This window comes from Arachis ipaensis, chromosome B6 (genome assembly GCF_059453495.1).
Source record: "Arachis ipaensis isolate K30076 ecotype BB chromosome B6, ASM5945349v1, whole genome shotgun sequence".
Classification (NCBI taxonomy): Eukaryota; Viridiplantae; Streptophyta; class Magnoliopsida; order Fabales; family Fabaceae; genus Arachis; species Arachis ipaensis.
In genome coordinates, this window is record NC_142441.1 from 68,950,797 (window position 1) to 68,971,305 (window position 20,509).

Below are 20,509 nucleotides of genomic sequence, written 5' to 3' on the forward strand. Positions count from 1 at the left end.
GTTAAACGCCCGTTTGAAACCTATTTCTAGCGTTTAACTCTGCTTTGCAACCTGTTTCTGGCGTTTAACTCCAAAATAGGGCAGAAAGCTGGCGTTGAACGCCAGTTTGCATCATATAAACTCGGGCAAAGTATGGACTATTAAATATTGCTGAAAAGCACTTGTTGTCTACTTTCCAACACAATTGAGAGCGCGCCATTTGGACTCCTGCAGCTCCAGAAAATCCACTTTTAGTGCAGGGAGGTCAGAATCCAACAGCATCTGCAGTCCTTCTTCAGCCTCTGAATCAGATTTTTGCTCAAGTCCCTCAATTTCAGCCAGAAAATACCTGAAATCATAGAAAAACACACAAACTTATAGTAAAGTCCAAAAATGTGATTTTTATTTAAAAACTAATAAAAATATATTAAAAACTAACTAAATCATACTAAAAACTATGTAAAAACAATGCCAAAAACCGTATAAATTATCCGCTCATCACAACACCAAACTTAAATTGTTGCTTGTCCCCAAGCAACTGAAAATCAAATAGGATAAAAAGAAGAGAATATACTATAAATTCCAAAATATCAATGAAACTTAGCTCCAATTAGATGAGCGGGACTAGTAGCTTTTTGCTTCTGAATAGTTTTGGCATCTCACTTAATCCATTGAAGTTCAGAATGATTGGCATCTATAAGAACTTAGAATTTAGATAGTGTTATTGATTCTCCTAAAGTATGTTGATTCTTGAACACAGCTACTTTATGAGTCTTTGCCGTGGCCCTAAGCACTTTGTTTTCCAATGTTACCACCGGATACATAAATGCCACAGACACATAACTGGGTGAACTTGTTCAGATTGTGACTCAGCTTTGCTAGAGTCCCCAATTAGAGGTGTCCAGGATTCTTAAGCACACCCTGTTTTTTCTTTGGACCTCGACTTTAACCGCTCAGTCTCAAGCTTTTGGCTTGACACCTTCACGCCACAAGCACATGGTTAAGGACAGCTTAGTTTAGCCGCTTAGGCCAGGATTTTATTCCTTTGGGCCCTCCTATCCACTGATGCTCAAAGCCTTGGATCCTTTCTATTACCCTTGCCTTTTGGTTTAAAGGGTTACTGGCTTTTTCTGTTTGCTCTTTTTTTTTTCTTTTTCTTTCTTTTATATTTTTTTTTCGCCAATTTTCTTTTCTCTTTTTTTTTTCGCAAGCTTTTCTCTATTCACTGCTTTTTCTTGCTTCAAGAATCATTTTTATGATTTTTCAGCTCATCAAATAACATTTCTCCTTTTTCATCATTCTTTTAAGAGCCAACAATTTTAACATTCATAAACAACAAATTCAAAAGATATATGCACTGTTCAAGCATTCATTCAGAAAACAAAAAATATTGTCACCACATCAAAATAATTAAACTAATTTCAAGGATGAATTCAAAATCATGTACTTCTTGTTCTTTTGTAATTAAAAGTATTTTTCATTTAAGAGAGGTGATGGATTCATAGGACATTCATAGCTTTAAGACATAGACACTTAAACACTAATGATCATATAGTAAAGACACAAACATAAATAAAACATAAAGCTCAAAAAATGAAAAATAGGAAAATAAGAACAAGGAGATTAAGGAACGGGTCCACGTTAGTGAGGGTGGCGTCTTCCTCTTCTTGAAGAACCAATGGTGCTCTTGAGTTCCTCTATGTCTCTTCCTTGTCTTTGTTGCTTCATCCCTAGTGATTTTGGTGCTCCTATCCTTAGTTGCTCCCAATAGCTGCTGTGGAGGAAAATGTATCCCTTGAGGCATCTCAGGGATTTCTTGGTTAGGGAATTCCTCATGCTCTTGTTGAGTTCCATGAGTGGGCTCTCTTGTTGTGCAGTCAAATGCTCTACTACTGATCTATGGACCCTTGAGATGAATCTCTCCATCTCCCATGACTCGGAGGTGGAAGCTTTTGTCTTCCCTTTCCTCTTTCTAGAGGTTTCTCCGGCCTTAGGTGCCATAAATGGTTATGAAAAAATAAAAAGCAATGCTTTTGTCTCTAAACCCCATGGTTGGGGGTGAGGAGCTCTGCTGTGTCTCGATGAATTAATGCAATTACTTCTGTTTTCTATTCAATCACGCTTGTTTCTATTCTAAGATACTCGCTTGTACTTAACCATGATGAATGTGATCATCCATGACACTCATCACCATTCTCAACCTATGAACGCATCAGGATCATAAGCTTCTTCTTCAGAAGATGCTTCTTTAGTACTGTTGGATGCAGCTTGCAATCATTCAGACTCTGAGAAATCATATTGACTTGCTAAATCAATATTTTATTCTGAGCTAATATGGCATTCAGAGTATCAATTTCAAGAACTCCCTTCCTCTAAGGCGTCCCATTACTCACAGGATTCCTTTCAGAAGTGTACATGAACTGGTTATTTGCAACCATGTCAATGAGTTCCTGAGCTTCTGCAGGTGTTTTCTTTAGGTGAATGGATCCACCTGCAGAATGATCCAATGACATCTTTGATAATTCAGACAGACCATCATAGAATATATCCAGGATGGTCCATTCTGAAAGCATGTCAGAAGGACACTTTTTGGTCAGTTGCTTGTATCTCTCCCAAGCTTCATTGAGGAATTCACCTTCTTTCTGTTTGAAGGTTTGAACATCCCATCTAAGTTTGCTAAGCTTTTGAGGAGGAAAGAACTTGGCTAAGAAATCCGTGACCAGCTTATCCCAAGAGTTTAGGCTATCTTTAGGTTGAGAGTCCAACCATATTCTAGCTCTGTCTCTTACAGCAAACGGGAAAAGCATAAGCCTATAGACCTCGGGATCAACCCCATTGGTCTTAACAGTATCACAGATTTGCAAGAATTCAGTTAAGAACTGAAAAGGATCTTCCTATGGAAGTCCATGAAACTTGCAATTCTGTTGCATCAGAGAAACTAATTGAGGCTTTAGCTCAAAATTGTTTGCTCCAATGGCAGGGATTGAGATGCTTCTTCCCTGTAAGTTAGAATTTGGTGCAGTGAAGTCACCAAGCATCTTCCTTGCATTGTTGTTGGGTTCGGCCATGTCTCCTTCTTTTTCGAAAATTTCTGTCAGATTTTCTCCAGAGAGTTGTGCTTTAGCTTCCCTTAGCTTCCTCTTCAGAGTCCTTTCAGGTTCAGGATCATCTTCAACAAGAATGTTCTTATCCTTGTTCCTACTCATATGAAAAAGAAGAGAACAGAAAAGAAAATATGGAATCCTCTATGTCACAGTATAGAGATTCCTTATATGAGTGTAAGAAGAGAAGAATGGAAGAAGGAAAAGATAAGAATTCGAACACAGAGGAGAAGAGTGGGTTCGAATTTTTGAGTGGAAGAGGGGTGTTAGTAAATAATTAAATAAATAGAAAGAGATGAGAGAGAGAAGAATTCGAAAACTAAATAAAATAAATAATTTTTTTTGTTTTTATTTTGACTATTAGTTATAATTTGAAATTTTAAAAAGAAAAATAAAATTAAATCAAATTAAAATTTAAAGCAAATAGTTAATTAAAAAGGAATTTTGAAAAAGAGGGGAGGGATTTTCGAAAATTGGTGAGAAAAAAAAAGTAGTTAGATGGTTTTGAAAAAGATAGAAATTTTAAAACAAATCAATCAAAAAGTTAAGTAGTTAATTGAAAAAGATTTGAAAATCAAATTTGAAAGGTGAGAAGTTAGAAAAGATTTTGAAATTAAGTTTTGAAAGATATGATTGAAAGATATGATTGAAAATTTAATTTGAAAAAGATTTGAAAAGGAAATTAAAAAGATTTGATTTTGAAAATTAAAGTTGATTACTTGACTAACAAGAAACAAAAAGATATGATTTTAAATTTATAGATTGAACCTTTCTTACTAGGCAAGTAACACTCATTAAAATTTTTGAATCAATCACATTAATTGTTAGTATAAATTTCGAAAATATGAAATAGAAATAAGAAAAAGATTTTGAAAATAAATTTTGGAAATTTCGAAATTATGAAAGAAAAACTAAAAAAGATTTGATTTTTGAAAAAGAATTGAAAAAGATAGAATTTTTAAATTGAAAATTTGATTTGACTCATAAGAAACAACTAAATTTTAAAAGTTTTGAAAAAGTCAACTCAAATTTTCGAAAATTTATGAGTGAAATAAGGAAAGTAATTTTTTTTTATTTTTGAATTTTTAATGAAGAAAGATAAAAACAACAAAAAGACTCAAAACATGAAAATTGTGAATCAAAACAACTAATACATGCAAGAACACTTTGAATGTTAAGATGAACATCAAGAACACTTTGAATATCAAGATGAACACCAAGAACTTATTTTTTACAATTTTTAAGAAATGAAAAGCATGCAAGACACCAAACTTAAAAATTTTAATGTTGAGACACTAACAATTCAAGAATGCATATGGAAAACAAGAAAAGATACAAAACAGGAAAATGCAAAGATCAAACAAGGAAATTCATCAAGAACAACTTGAAGATCATGATGAACACATGCATGAGTTTTCAAAATTTTAAAGAAAAATTAAAAGCATGCAATTGACACCAAACTTACAATTTGACACTAGACTCAAACAAGGAACATCAAATTATTTTTTATTTTATGATTTTATAAATTTTTTTTGGATTTTTCGAAAATTATTTTGAAATGGAAAATAAGGATTTCAAAAATTTTTAATAGGAATTCCAAGAATCTTGCAATATTAGTCTAAAGCTCCGGTCCAGGAATTAGACATGGTTTAACAACCAGCCAAGCTTTCAGTGAAAGTTCCGGTCCAAAATACTAGACATGGCCAATGGCCAACCAAGCTTCAGCATACATAGTTCAAGCATGTGAAGAAGAAGCCTCAGTCCAAAAGAATTTAGACATGGCTTTACAGCCAGCCAGGCTTCAACAGATAATGATGAAACTCTAGAATTCATTCTTAAAAATTCTGAAGAACATAGAATAAATTTAAAATTTTTTTTTTGAAATTTTTCGAAAATAAAAAGTAAAAAGAAAAAACAAAAACTTAAAACTAAAATAAAATTACCTAATCTGAGCAACAAGATGAACCGTCAGTTGTCCAAACTCGAACAATCCCCGGCAACGGCGCCATAAACTTGGTGCACGAAATCGTGATCATTCATTCTTTGGTAACGGAGCCAAAAACTTAATACGCACGTTCATAGTCTTAGTTCTTTGTCACAACTTCGCACAACTAACCAGCAAGTGCACTGGGTCGTCCAAGTAATAAACCTTACGTGAGTAAGGGTCGATCCCACGGAGATTATCAGCTTGAAGCAAGCTGTAGTCATCTTGCAAATCTCAGTCAGGCTGATTCAAATGGTTATGGTGAATTGATAGTCAAAATATAATTAAAATATAAAATAGGATAGAGATAATTTTGTAATTCATTGGTGAGAATTTCAGATAAGCATATGGAGATGCTTTTGTTCCTTCTAAACCTCTGCTTTCCTACTGTCTTCATCCAATCCTTCATACTCCTTTCCATGGCAAGCTGTATGTTGGGCATCTCCGTTGTCAATGGCTACATCCCGTCCTCTCAGTGAAAATGATCCAAATGCGCTGTCACCGCACGACTAATCATTTGTCGGTTCTCGATCATGCTGGAATAGGATTCAGTAATCCTTTTGCGTCTGTCACTTTGCCCAGCACTCGCGAGTTTGAAGCTCGTCACAGCCATCCCTTCCCAGATCCTACTCGGAATACCACAGACAAGGTTTAGACTTTCCGAATCTCAAAAATGGCCACCAATAATTCTAGCCTATACCACGAAGACTCTGATCGTAAACCAGGAGGCTAAGAGATATACATTCAAGCTTGCTTTCATGTAGAATGGAATTGTTCGTCAGAAACACGTTCATAAGTGAGAATGATGATGAGCGTGACATAATCATCACATTCATCATGTTCTTGTGTGCGAATGAATATCTTAGAGAAGAAATAGGCTTGAGTTGAATAGAAATAATAGTACTTTGCATTAATTCATGAGGAACAGCAGAGCTCCACACCTTAATCTATGGTGTGTAAAAAACCCTACCGTTGAAAATACATAAGTGAAAATAGGGTAGACATGGCCGAGTTGCCAGCCTCCCATGGAGGTCTCAGAGCGTAAAAGTTACATAATGTGTTCCAGAGATGTAAAAATGATCCAAAGATGTGAAATAGATCACTAAAAGTAGTTTTTATACTAAACTAGTAACTAGGGTTTACAGAAATGAGTAAATGATGCAGAAATCCACTTTCGGGCCCACTTGGTGTGTGCTTGGGCTGAGCATTGAAGCTTTCACGTGTAGAGGTCTTCCTTGGAGTTAAACGCCAGTTTGTAACCTGTTTCTGGCGTTTAACTCTGCTTTGCAACCTGTTTCTGGCATTTAACTCCAGAATAGGGCAGAAAGCTGTCGTTGAACGCCAGTTTGCGTCATCTAAACTCGGGAAAAGTATGGACTATTATATATTACGGGAAATCCCTGGATGTCTACTTTCCAACGCAATTGAGAGCGCACCATTTGGACTCCTGTAGCTCCAGAAAATCCACTTTAAGTGCAGGAAGGTCAGAATCCAACAACATCTAGAGTCCTTCTTCAGCCTTTGAATCAGATTTTTGCTCAAGTCCCTCAATTTCAGCCAGAAAATACCTGAAATCACAGAAAGACACACAAACTTATAGTAAAGTCCAGAAATGTGATTTTTATTTAAAAACTAATAAAAATATATTAGAAACTAACTAAATCATACTAAAAACTATGTAAAAACAATGCCAAAAAGCGTATAAATTATCTGCTCATCAGTTCCCCATTCTTATCTTCCCTATTCTTTATAGCTTTCTTTAATTTTTGCTATTACCCATTTCCCATTTACTATTCTCTATGTTCTAGCATTTTATATTCTTGTTATTTACTTTTCTGCATTTTATTGCTTTTCTTTACCTTTAAGTCATTTACATTTCTGCTAATTTAGAATTCTGCACTCAACAATCTCTATTGCTTAGCTTGACTAATTCACCCATTGATTAAAGTTGCTCAATCTACCAATCTCTGTAGGATTCAACCCCACTCATAGTTGGTTATTACTTGACGATACTTTGGTGCGCTTGCCAAGGAACACATTCATTATATAGTGAGTGAATTCCGGTCATCAAGTTTTATGGCACCGTAGCCAGGGATTGGTTTGAATTTGACAATGTCTAAATTGATGGATATTTAGATTAAGCAATTTTATTTACATTGCTAATTCCTTTAATTACAGTTTCTTGTTTTCTTCTTTCCTTTAGCATTAGAGTTTCCAGTTGTTTATGGTACATATTTCCATTTGAGGATACTAATCCACTAACTGTTTGATCAATTACACCAATCAATCTAACCATTAGTCTTAACAAGAGTGATTCCTTCACTTGCCTTTTGCTTGTTTGTTTGCTGAATGTATGACAAGTAGAAGAGGAGAAACTTTATCCTCTTTTGATAGTGAACCTGAGAGGACCTTCCTTAGACTAAGGAAGAAAGCAAAAGGTAAAGGAATAGTTGGAGACGAAGCAGTGGAGGATGATCTAGACATTACTATGGAGGAGGAAGTGCATAATCATGTTGGGGAAGGTGTTGGTAGCCATGTTTGGCAGGAGAGAAGAGTTCTAGACTCTTATATCAACCCAAACCCAGGAAACTGTGGAAGTAGCATCCTAAAACCTACCATTCATGCTAACAACTTCGAGTTAAAGCCTCAACTCATCACCCTTATTCAAAATAACTGCTCATTTGAAGGAAGTGCATAGGAAGATCCCAACCAACACCTAACCACATTTTTTAGAATCTGTGATACAGTAAAGGCTAATGGTGTTCACTCGGACACCTATAAGCTGCTGCTATTTCCCTTCTCTCTCAAGGATAAAGCAGCAAAGTGGCTGGAATTATTTCCTAAGGAAAGTTTGACAACTTGGGAAGAGGTGATGAACAAGTTTTTGGCAAGATTCTACCCTCCCTAAAGAGTTAATAGATTAAGAGCTGAGGTGCAAACCTTTAGACATCAAGATGGGGAAACTCTCTATGAAGTTTGGGAAAGGTACAAAGAGTTGACAAGAAAATACCCTCTAGACATGTTCAATGAATGGGTACAACTGTACATTTTCTATGAAGGATTATCACAAGAATCAAAGAAGGCTTTAGATCACTTTTCAGGAAGCTCTCTCAACAAGAAGAAGACAATCGAAGATGCCATAGACATCATAGAAACTGTGGCCAACAATGAGTACTTCTATGCCTCCGATAGAAATCCAAGAAGAGGAGTAATGGAGCTCAATTCTATGGATGCTCTGCTGGCTCAAAACAAGGTGATCACAGCTCAACTAGCAGCTCTAACAAAGCAAATGGAGAAGAATCAAGTCTCAGCTATCCATGCTCAAGCACCTATGTAAGAAGAAGATAACCCAGAAATTGAATGTGAATGGGAGCAAGAAAACTATGTGAACAATTCATCCAGACCACCATATGACCCCAATGCCAAAACATAAAACCCAGGTTAGAAGAACCACCCAAATTCTGGGTGGGAAAACCAACAAAACAACAACCAAAATCACAAACCATATCACTCTAACCAATACAACAACCCCAGCCATCAATCAAGCAACCATAGATCCTACGATAACTCACAAAATGCACCCTACCACTCCATCCAATAACCATTCTCAAAATGTATCATCCTCAGCCCCACAACCATATGATAACAGCAATAACTTTACAAGATTGGAGGCTGCTATGTCAAAATTGGCAGGGAGTATTGCCACTGTTTGTAGAGAGACAATTGCAAGCTAAAAAAAGGTAGATGCAATCCAAGTGGAGGCTAGATCCAACATAAGGAACCAAGGGGCAGCAATTTCAAAACTGGAATCATAACTAGGGAGCTTGTCTAAACATATACTAATGCCTACACATACATTTTTCAGTGATACCATGGCCAACCCAAGAGGGGAATGCAAGGCCATCACACTAAGAAGTGGGAAGGTGGTGGAGGAGATTTTCTCAAACCACAACTTGCAAGAAAAAGAAGCTACAAATCACTCAAAAACTAAGAAGGAAAAAGGGACACCTGATCCAGCTCCACCAAAGCAAGTCTTGAAGGCTTATGTACCAAAAGCACCCTACCCACAAAGGCTAAGAAAGATGGGAAAGATAGCCAGTTTCCTAGGTTCCTAGAGATCTTTAAGAAGTTTCAAATTAACATACCTTTTGCTAAGGCATTAGAGCAAATGCCATTCTATGCCAAGTTTCTAAAGGAGCTCATGACAAGGAAAAAAAACTGGGGAAAAAAGGAAACTGTAGTGCTCACAGAGGAATATAGTGCCATCATACAAAAGAAGCTTCCCCAAAAGATGAAAGATCCTGGGAGTTCCAAATCTCCTGTATTATAGGGGATATAAGCATTGAAAAGGCATTGTGTGATCTGGGAGCTAGCATCAATCTTATGTCCTTGGCCATGATGAAAATAATGAGAATTGAAGAAGCCAAACCAACAAGAATGGCACTTCAATTAGCTGATAGAACATTTAAGTTTCCTCATGGAGTGGTGGAGGACTTGTTGGTCAAGGTAGAGGAGTTCATCTTTTCAACTGATTCTGTTGTGCTTGATATGGAGGAAGAGGCTAACACATCAATCATATTAGGAAGACCATTCCAAGCTACAGCTGGGGCCATAATTGATGTACAAAAGGGAGAGTTAGTCTTAAGACTACATGAAGAAAAGATGGTGTTCAATGTTTTCAAAGCAATGAGCTACCCAAAGGAATTCATTGGTGAATGCATGATGGTGGACACAATGGAGAAGCTAGTTCAAGGAGTCCTAGAAGAGGAACAATGTTAAGAAACAATGGAGCAAGATCAACAAGCATCATGTGGTGAACTACCACAAGAAATCATAGAAGGCTCAATCATGCTAGATAAGGCAAGCAAGAAGGAAGTGGAAGCACCAAAGTTGGAGCTGAAGACCCTGCCTCCAAGCTTGAAGTATGCCAACTTGGGTAACAATAACACATATCCAGTAATCATTAATTCAAGCTTGAGTGAAGACCAAGAAGAAGAGCTTATCAATGTGCTGAGACAACACAAAGATGCCATAGGATGGACACTTTCAGATTTAAAGGGGATAAGCCCTTCAATGTGCATGCATAAAATCCTGCTTGAGGAAGGTGCCAAGCTCTCAAGACAGCCACAAAGAAGATTAAATCCAACAATGAATTAAGTGGTTCAAAAAGAAGTACTAAAGTTGTGGCAAGCATGGGTGATCTACCCAATCTCAGACATCCCTTGGGTGAGCTCAGTGCAAGTAGTCCCTAAGAAGGGAGGAATGACAGCTGTGCCAAATGAAAGAAATGAGTTGATACCAATAAGAACAGTGACTGGATGGCGCCTGTGCATAGATTATAGGAAGCTCAATGAAGCTACAAGGAAGGATCACTTCCCTCTACCGTTCATGGATCAAATGTTGGAGAGGCTAGCTGGACATGAATACTATTGTTTCTTGGATGAATACTCAGGCTACAATCAGATTGTAGTGGACCCTAAAGACCAAGAGTAGACTTCCTTTACTTGTCCTTATGGTATTTTTGCATATAGAAAAATTCCCTTTGGATTGTGCAATGCACCTGCCACATTCCAAAGGTGCATGCTGTCCATTTTTTCTGATATGATTGAAAGGTTTATTGAAGTTTTCATGGATGATTTTTCTGTGTTTGGTGATTCATTTTCCAGGTGCTTACACCATCTTGCTTTGGTACTAAAGAGATGCCAAGAGACTAACCTAGTTTTAAATTAGGAAAAGTGTCATTTTATAGTCACCAAAAGGGTGATCCTTGGCCATAAAATCTCTAGAAAAGGCATAGAGGCGGACAGAGCCAAGGTGAAAGTGATTGAGAAATTACCCCCACCTTGCAATGTCATAGCAATTAGAAGTTTCTTGGGGCATGCTGGGCTTTATAGAAGGTTCATTAGAGACTTTTCAAAGATTGCCAAACCTTTAAGTAACTTGCTTGTCTCTAATGTACCTTTTATCTTTGATAGAGAATGCATGCAAGCCTTTGATAAGCTTAAAAGCAAGCTTTCCTCTGCACCTATTATAGCACCACCTAGCTGGGATTTACCTTTTGAATTGATGTTTGAGGCATCAGATTTTGCTATTGGTGCTGTTTTAAGACAGAGGAGAGACAAGCTAGTGCATGTCATCTATTATGCTAGCAAGATTCTTAATGAGACTCAAAGGAACTACACCACCACAGAGAAGGAACTCCTTGCTATAGTCTTTGCATTTGATAAGTTTAGATCATATCTCATTGGTTCTAAAGTCATTGTGTTTACTGACCATGCAGCTCTTAAGTACTTGTTCACCAAGCAAGAATCTAAGCCTAGATTGATAAGATGGATCTTGCTAGTTCAGGAGTTTAATATTGAGATTAAGGATAGAAGTAGAGCAGAGAACAAAGTGGCTGACCATTTATCAAGAATCCCAAATAAGGAAGATGAAGCACATAGCCCTATAGTGAATGAGAGCTTTCCGGATGAACAGTTGATGATGATCTAAGAAGCTCCCTGGTTTGCGAATATAGCCAATTTCAAGGCTATTGGAGAGCAACCTTCCAATATCAACAAGCATATGAGAAGAAAGCTCATCAATGATGCCAAGCACTACATTTGGGATGAGCTCTATCTCTTCAAGAAGTGTGCTGATGTGATTCTAAGAAGATGCATTTCTCATGAGGAAGGACAAGAGGTCCTTTGGCATTGCCATGGATCCACATATAGACGACATTTTAGCCCACAATATTCAAGGTGTTGCAATGTGGATTCTTTTAGCCCACAATATTCAAGGATGCAAAAGAGTTTGTGACATGGTGTAATGAATGTCAAAGAGCTGGCAACCTACCCAAAAAGAATGAAATGCCATAGAGATTCATCATGGAGTTGGAGTTGTTTGATTTTTGGGGGATTGATTTCATGGGACCATTCTCACCCTCATACTCAAACAACTACATATTGGTGGCTGTGGACTATGTGTCAAAATGGGTAGAGGTTATATCTACTTCAATAAATGATAAAAAAGTGGTGATTAATTTCTTGAGAAAGAATATATTCAGCAGGTTTGGGGTTCCAAGAGCTCTTATAAGTGATGGGGGAACTCACTTTTGCAACAAGTAACTTGAGATACTCCTCCTAAAATATGGTGTCAAACACAAGGTAGCCACCCCATACCATCCACAAACCAATGGTCAAGCTGAAATTTCAAATAGAGAGCTGAGGAGAATCCTTGAAAAGACTGTTGGAAACTCAAGAAAAGATTGGTCCAAGAAGCTAGATGATGCACTATGGGCCTATAGAACAGCTTTTAAGACACCCATTGGTATGTCTCCATACCAACTGGGATTTGGAACGGCTTGTCATCTACTAGTGGAGCTTGAACATAGAGCATTTTGGGCTCTAAAGATGTTGAACTTTGATAATCAAGCTGCTGCGGAAAGAAGATTGCTACAACTCAATGAGTTAGAAGAATTCAAAACTCAAGCCTATGAAAATGCCAAGATTTACAAGGAGAAGACAAAGAAATGGCATGATCAAAAGCTAGCAAGAAGAGAGTTTGTAGAAGGTCAAAAAGTGCTATTATACAACTCAAGGCTCAAATTTTTCTCAGAGAAGCTAAAGTCAAGATGGTCTGGACCCTTCACAATCATCAAGGCTTCTCCTTATGGTCATGTAGAGCTTATGAAGGAGAAAACACAGAGGACTTTCACTGTCAATGGCCACAGGCTTAAGCATTACTTGGGGGACTCATTGGATGAGCAAAAGGTGAACTATACCCTCAGTTGAAGAGGAAGAATCATCAAGCTAGTGACGTTAAAGAAGCGCTAGTTGGGAGGCACCCCAACACTCATATCCTTTCCATTTCATGCTTTCTAAAGTAGTTTATGTTTAGTCACTAAGGTTGTTTGATTTTATTTTTAGTTATCAGTTAAAGTAGTTGATAGCTTCCTTGATTTAAGTTTCAAAAGTTTTCTAGCTTGCTGGAAGTGCAATCTTGCTTGCTACACTATATGAGGTTGATTAATTGGGCTGGGAAACTAGCTTAAGAGCTAAGTTTGGTGTGGCCACTAACCCACTTAATTTGAGCTTACATCAAAACAATTGAATTAATCTTAGGAGTAAGCCCAAATTTAAGTTTGGTGTGGCCACCATCATAAGAGATTCATACATACAGCCCAATGGATTCATGTTTAAAGGCAATTAGTAAATTGGTATGTGCATAAAATGGCCAGTTTATTGTGTACATATGAAATGGAAGTGCAAGAATGTGAAAGAATTAAAATTATTCCACTCATAATGTACACAATAAAGTCCAATCATGAGACCAATTACTATATGCAATGAATTTACGTTTGGTGTCCAAAAGATACCCATTAAATGCCTTTTAACTGAAAGAATATGAAGCAATTTCTCTGATCACTAATGAGGGTTTATGACTGAATTTTTAGGAGAGAAGCGGGGCCCACATGACACTGATAACTCATCAAGTCAAGGAGTCAAAGTGTACTTTACACTTTGGAACTCAAAATTCAGAAGAAGCTGAAGAGCTAGGGATTGGCGCATCTACCCACGCTAGGCGCCACTCCCAAGTGGGAAAACATTCAATTTTTATCTTCAATTCCTACCTTCCAGATCTCTCTTCTTACCTCTATATATTGCACTCACCCTTTCCTCTTCTCCACACTACAAACCTCATTCCTCACAACTGAAACACCCCTTCTGCACTTCTTGCTTTCTTTCGTTCTCTCCTTCTTTATTCTTGCTTTTTTGATTGGGACAATCAAGTCCTAAGTTTGGTGTTGGAGCAAACCTTTGATTTGCTTTCTTTTTCTGCTCTCTTTTCTTATCCCTTCATCACCCTTTCAACTCTTCTCTTATCATCCAAATGGCACCACCAAAAGCCACTTCATCAAAGAAAAGAAAGACTAAGAAAGCTGGCTCTGGCTCATCAAGCTTCAATGAGTTCAAATTCCTCTCATTCTTCTACCAAAACCAGTTTTATGGGTGGGTGAGTGAGAGACAAATAATCCCTGAAGTTGGCTTCCAACTAGGGAGGGATGAGCACAGAGAAATCAATATTGAAATCAACAATAGAGGCTATACACTATTATGCAACCCACCAAAGAAGGTGGTGGAGAGCTTGGTAAGGGAATTCTATGCTAATGCTGTCCCACCAAAGAGTATTGATTATAGCCCTGCCAACATAGACAAGATGCTGATGGTGAATCACACAAGTTCCACCCGGAGCTATGAAGAAAGGGTGAAACAACTTGACCCTGGGTTTGATGAAATCCTAAACGAGATTTGTGTTCTAAATGTTTAATGGATCAATGACAAGGATGGGAGGCCAAACCAATTGAGGAGAAGAGACTTGAGCCCCAAGCTAGAGGGTGGCTAGACTTTGTGAGAAGATGCCTCAACCCCACCTCTAATACTTCAGAGGTAACATTGGAAAGGATTGTGTTAATCTACAACATCATGAAAGGAAAAAACATCAATGTGGAAGAGATGATTGCGAGCAATATTCATAGGGTATTGAAGAGCACCAATGATTGCACAATACTTGCATTCCCAAGCATCATTCAGAGGCTTTGTGACGAGGCTGGAGTGGAGAAAATAATTGATGAAACATTGGTGGAGAAGGACAACCCAATCATAGCCAAAAAGATGGAGAAGGTGGTGGCCATCAACCCACTGCAAAGAGCAAGGGAGCATAGGGCTCATGTGCCAAGACCACAAGGGCCACCACAACAAGAAGAAGATTATATTCAACCACCATATCTGTCACTTCTAGCACCATATCCACAATTCCCTGAAGGTTTCAACTGGGAGAAAATGCAAGAAAATATTCACCAAATGCAAGGAGATATCAACCATTTGAGAGAAGATGTAACTCAACTAAGGGAGCAACAAAAGCAATGGGACCAAATGCAAGAAAGTATTCAGCAACTCCAAGGGAGTATGGAGTACATGAAGGAGCAACAAGGCCAATTCCACTGGGGAAAAATGCAATGTAGCCTCAAAAAAATCATGGAGCAACAACAATGGCAGCAAAAGAACCTTGCTGAATTTAGGCATCTCCATAAGGCTAGAACCACTTCAAGGAGGCAGTATGATATAAACACACAAGCGAAGCTGAATCACTTGTGTAATGCCGTGGCCGCCTTGAACCCTGGTTATCCAATATTCATGCAAGGTATGGAAGAGATGAGTTCTAGGCAAGAGGAGATACTAACCAAGCACAAAGAGGATGAAAGAGTTTATATGAGGAGGCTAGGCTTTTGGAAGCCAAAAGACACCCCTGCACATGAAGGAGCATCCAATAAGAAGGATGGTGATGAATCCTCCTCAAAGAAAAAGGATAAAGGGAAAGGGCCTATGAATTGAAGCCGCTCAAAGATTACAAGGTTGTTGAGTCCCATTGTTAAAAATTTCATCTCTGAATTTCTGTTTAGTAGTTTGCATTATTATGATAGTTGTTATTTAATTTTCTTATGTTTTAGAGTCTTTTTATGAGTCCTTTATGTTTATGTTTATATTTGAGAAAGAGAATGTCCTTTTGTCAAGTTTTCATCACTTCAATAATAAAAGTAGTTTGTTCTCATAGAATCAATGATGAGTTATTACAAAAACAAGAGAAAGAGACTAAGACCCAAGTGAGAAAATTCAAGATTAAGAGATGGGGAACAAGTATGGATCATGATTGAACATCTAGAAGTAAATAAACCCATGAATTTCCATAGAACCAAGAAGTAGTAAGCAAAAGACCCAAGGCTCTGAGCATCAACTACTAGGATAAAAGAAAGAAACAAATAGTTCAAAGAGCCAAGATCCTAGTAGATGCTTGTGGTGAAGATGTGTCAAGAAGAGAGACCTGGGCAAGTAAATTCTTAGGGGTGTTTCAACACCTAGTAGCCTAAAACCAACTAGGATGAGAGTGCTAATTGAAAGCTCAATCTAAAGGGTCGTCTTAAGACAAAACACTTAGAGTCGTGGTCAATCAAATAATAACAAAAGAGAAGTGAAAAGAAAAAGAACAAGTCTTACTACTTCAAGGTGACAATCAATAGAAAGGGCTCTAAAGGTAAGCACTTAAAAAGAATCCTCAAGGGTTTAAGAGTTCATTGTGGTATGAAAATAATAAGGTTCATGCATGAGTTGATACTTTGCCTTTATCTTTAATTGTGAACACATTCTTGTAAGGGTCAAGTCTCAATCCTTTAAGAATAATTTGCATTGATTTGCTTGGGGACAAGCAAAACATAAGTTTGGTGTTGTGATGATTTGCATCATCTACCTCTTTCTCCTATCTAAAAGGACCATAAAAAGAGTGTAATCTTATTCAATCAATGCAATTTCATGAGTTAAATGGTAGATATTATGGTATATTGCTTTGAAATAAGTTTTTGTTGAATTTCAGGTGAAAAGAGCAACAAAAGAAGAAGGAAGCAAGAAAGAGTAGCTGGGCGTGTGAGATTGGCGTGCCATTTAGTACAAACGCCACCAAATTGTATGGGCGTGGCACGCCAGCCAAAAGGCGTGGCACGCCAGTTAGTAAATCCAGAGAAGAAGTCCATGGAGCTTTCAATGGGCATGGCATGTCAAGGCCAGGCGTGGCACAGCAGGGAGATGAAGCACAATGGGCGTGGCACACCAGTTATAAACTCCAGAGAAGGGACAATGAGCTTTAGTATGGGCGTGGCACGCCAGCCAAAAGGCGTGGCACGCCAGTTAGTAACTCCAGAGAAGAAGTCCATAGAGCTTTCAATGGGCATGGCACGCCAAGGCCAGGCGTGGCACGCCAGGGAGATGAAGCACAATGGGCATGGCACGCCAGTTATAAACTCCAGAGAAGGGACAATGAGCTTTAGTATGGGCGTGGAACGCCAAGGCCAAGCATGGCATGCCAACCATAAATTCCAGAGAGTATTCTTGAAGGTCCATAAGGGGCGTGGCATGCCAGGCTGGGCGTGGCACGCCCACTCCACCATCTACAATGGGTGTGCCACTTGAGGTCGAAGGCATGGCACGCCAATGCATTTGAGGAGAGGAGCATGGAGGAAGCACCAACAAGGGCGTGCCACTTGAGACTTAAGGCATGGCACACCAAGTCAAGAATGAATGGGCGTGCCACTTGGGTTCTAGGCATGGCACGCCAAGGCTTGAAGAGACTCAACACCATAATGGGCGTGCCACTTGAGATCGAAGGTGTGGCACGCCAGTTCATTGGTCCAGAGAGGAAGAATGCAGCTTCTACAAGGGGGCGTGCCACTTGAGGTCGAAGGCGTGGCACGCCAGCACAAGCCCCCATGGAAGAAGATTATTGGGCGTGCCACTTTGGACTTTAGGCGTGGCACGCCAAGGCAACATGAAGAGGGGCGTGCCACTTGATGATTGAGGCGTGGCACGCGAACATCACTCGCACCAAGGGCGTGTCACTTGGGACCTAGGTGTGGCACGTCAATGTAGTTGACCAGAGAAGAGAATGAAGCCTTCATCAAAGGCGTGGCACGCTAGCTACTGTGCGTGGCACGCCAGTTTAACATTCCAGAGAAGAGGGGGGAAGAGTTCACTAAGGGCGTGGCACGCCAGAGCTGGGCGTGGCACGCCAGACCTGGGCGTGCCACGCTAGTTCAAATTTCCAGAAGAGGATGATCATGCTTTATTGAGGGCGTGGCACGCCAGACCTAGGGGTGCCACGCCAGTTCAAGTATCCAGAGAGGAAGGATAGAAGAAGCCACTATGGGCATGCCACTTGTGCTCGAAGGCGTGGCACGCCAAGCTAGCTTCATGAGAAGGGCATGCCACTGGAAGCCAGGCATGGCACGCCAAGCCAAGCTGAGAAGCTGGGCGTGACACGCCGCTCACACGTTGCTTACACGCCAGCCACATAGTTCATTGTATGAGTTTTTCCTCTTATTTTCAGTTGTAATTTTCTTTTCCTTTTTGTAACTTTTAATTTCTAGTGCTAGGAGTAGTATAAATATCCCCTAGGAGTACTGAAAAGGGGGTTGGCTAGGACGTTAGAAAGTTGGGTTGATAGTTTAGTTTTACTTTTACACTTCACTTCATCTTCTTCCATCTCTTGTACTTTTCTCTAAGCTATGAGTAGCTAAACTCCCTCTCATTGGGAGAGTGAGCTCTGTTGTACTTGATGGATTAATGATAGTGAATTTCTTCTTGTCTTCATTTTCTCTTTGATTTTCTAGAAGAAATTTATTTCTTCATGTTAGTGTTCAATAATCTTGGAAAAGCGGCTGAAAGCAAAATAGGTTTCAAGGGAAACTTGGAAAAGGAAACATGAAACCATGCTTGAAATCCCTTTTCACACTTGAGTAGATCTGGGTTTTAGGATTGGATATGGTGACATGAAATCTACCCATTATTTGGATCTATGAGGATGTGTGGTATAATCAGGGACCAAGCTTATCTCTCTTTATGAGCAATTAGACCAAGGAATTGGCTGATTATCAAGATTTGAGAGAATTAATCACCAAGGTATTAGGGTTCAATCAATCATGATTGCCAAGAGGTTAATGAGTTGCATGATTGAAGAAGAGATGATCTAGATCTAATCCAAAGAGAGCAGCATCTCACAATCCCAATTTATGTTCCCCATTCTTATCTTCCCTATTCTTTATATCTTTCTTTAATTTTTGCTATTACTCATTCCTCATTTATAATTCAATCATCTATGTTCCAGCATTTTATATTCTTGTTATTTACTTTTCTGCATTTTATTGATTTTCTTTACCTTTAAGTCATTTACATTTCTGCTAATTTAGAATTCTGCACTCAACAATCTCTATTGCTTAGCTTGACTAATTCACCCATTGCTTAAAGTTGCTCAATCTACCAATCTCTGTGGGATTCGACCCCACTCATAGTGAGTTATTACTTGACAATACTTTGGTGTGCTTGCCAAGGAACGGATTCATTATATAGTGAGTGAATTCTGGTCATCACAAACCCTTAACTTAAAAACACAATAAACAAAACTTTTGATTCTAAAATTAATAAATCTCCAAAAAAACCTAGACCAATTTAAATACTCACTATTTTCAATAAACACTAAGGCATATCAACCCTCAAATTCACATAAGTTCAACATTTTAGAAAAAAGTTTACATTTTGGTACCTATTGGAAGAGGTGACAGCAAACTAAGTCCAACCAACTTCATCTCCTTCCCTATTTAGAATCTTGCTGTCGGCGACGTCGGTGTATGGCCCTCCGCCGAGACAATCAAACAGGAGCTTCTCATGACCAAAGGCTCTGATTACATGGAGGAGGCACGCGGCGTGGAGTAGTGAACAGAGAAGGCATTTATGGAGTCGTGGAGGAAGACAACGTGCTGCTGGCCTATTGCTGTGTGGAGCCTTGCCAGGGAGGTCAACGAAGAAAGAGAGGCACTACTAGGACGGGAGAGGAAGAGGAAAGGGTCGCGGGATGCAACTCAGGGTTGGTGCTATCTGCAGTGCCGATGGCAGAGCAGCGGAAGCATGATAGGGGACGCTGAGTCTCTGATTGTGGGTGTGGGAGACTGACTTTCGGCGCAGGAATCATTAAGGAGAGACAATGTTAATTGGGTTAGGTTAGGTTACTTGGGGAGATAATGACGGTGGCTATAATGATAAAAGAAAATTATTGTAGGGATAATGAAATTTTTAATTTAAAGTACTGAAAACGGAGCTTAATCAGCTTATATAGAATTTTTGATTTGAAGTAATGGAGGGGGGTTTAAATTTTGAAATTATACGATTTTTAAATTAATATAACTTGTTTTGTTTTTTGAGTTACTAAACTTTTTTTTGCTTTTAAATTTTCATTTTGATTTTTTTTAAAAATTAATTAAATAAAAATTTTATAAGATAGATAAAATTTTTTTAATAAACATGAAAAATCTTAATTCGTTATTTTTTTGGTTGATCGAGCTAAGATTATAGTTATCAGAACCAGCAATTAACCCGATCAAATTACTGAATCATTGGGTTAGTGTGGTTCAATTGGTAGGTTATTGGTCTAACTGTTTAATTCGGTAATAATTGAATAAATTTATAAAATTATAAAAAAAATCAGAATTTAAATATTAAAATTAAAAAATAAATGATAATAACATTTTATATTATTTAAATTTGATTTAATTAAATTATATGTAAATTATGATATAATTCATACTTTTATATAATACATAAAATAATGATCAAATATAATAAAAAATCTACTTGTGGCACATATAAAATAATATGGTATATATAATTATAAGCATTACATCTATTGAAGATTCACTTGTCATAGTGAGATGGGGCTTTTACTCACTCTCAGGTTCAAGGATTGAACCTTAAAAAACCACTTTTTGAAGGGGATTAAAATAGATACTTTTACAGTGATCCACATCCCGCTGGTCTACGTGTGGAGTGTGTGAATCAAGGAGGAAGTGCAGGTCAACTGCCTAAACCGA

At 38.3% G+C, this 20,509-nt stretch overlaps 2 protein-coding genes and 1 non-coding gene across 3 annotated transcripts; all 3 read left to right on the forward strand.

The window, feature by feature from the left end:
• Positions 1–2,546: 2,546 nt before the first annotated feature.
• Positions 2,547–2,654, forward strand: LOC148561202 (small nucleolar RNA R71). Its single transcript, XR_015887560.1, has one exon. It is a non-coding gene; the product is annotated as a small nucleolar RNA R71 (small nucleolar RNA).
• Positions 2,655–9,501: 6,847 nt separating this feature from the next.
• On the forward strand, positions 9,502–9,843 carry LOC148561203 (uncharacterized). The gene has a single exon (XM_088490703.1). It carries the CDS (start codon positions 9,502–9,504, stop codon positions 9,841–9,843), a length of 342 nt encoding a protein of 113 aa, XP_088346829.1.
• Positions 9,844–11,728: 1,885 nt separating this feature from the next.
• Positions 11,729–12,836, forward strand: LOC148561204 (uncharacterized). Its single transcript, XM_088490704.1, has 2 exons — positions 11,729–11,854; positions 12,210–12,836. The coding sequence occupies exons 1-2, from the start codon at positions 11,729–11,731 to the stop codon at positions 12,834–12,836; spliced, it is 753 nt and encodes a 250-aa protein (XP_088346830.1).
• The last annotated feature ends 7,673 nt before the right edge of the window (positions 12,837–20,509 follow it).

Excerpts from the sequence above, each read along its gene's own strand:
- LOC148561204 (XM_088490704.1), top strand. The coding sequence starts at position 11,729 with ATGAGGAAGGACAAGAGGTCCTTTGGCATTGCCATGGATCCACATATA. Across the intron at positions 11,855-12,209 it reads ATATTCAAGGATGCAAAAGA|GTAGCCACCCCATACCATCC; the intron begins GTTTGTGACATG and ends GTCAAACACAAG.
- LOC148561203 (XM_088490703.1), top strand. The coding sequence starts at position 9,502 with ATGGCACTTCAATTAGCTGATAGAACATTTAAGTTTCCTCATGGAGTG.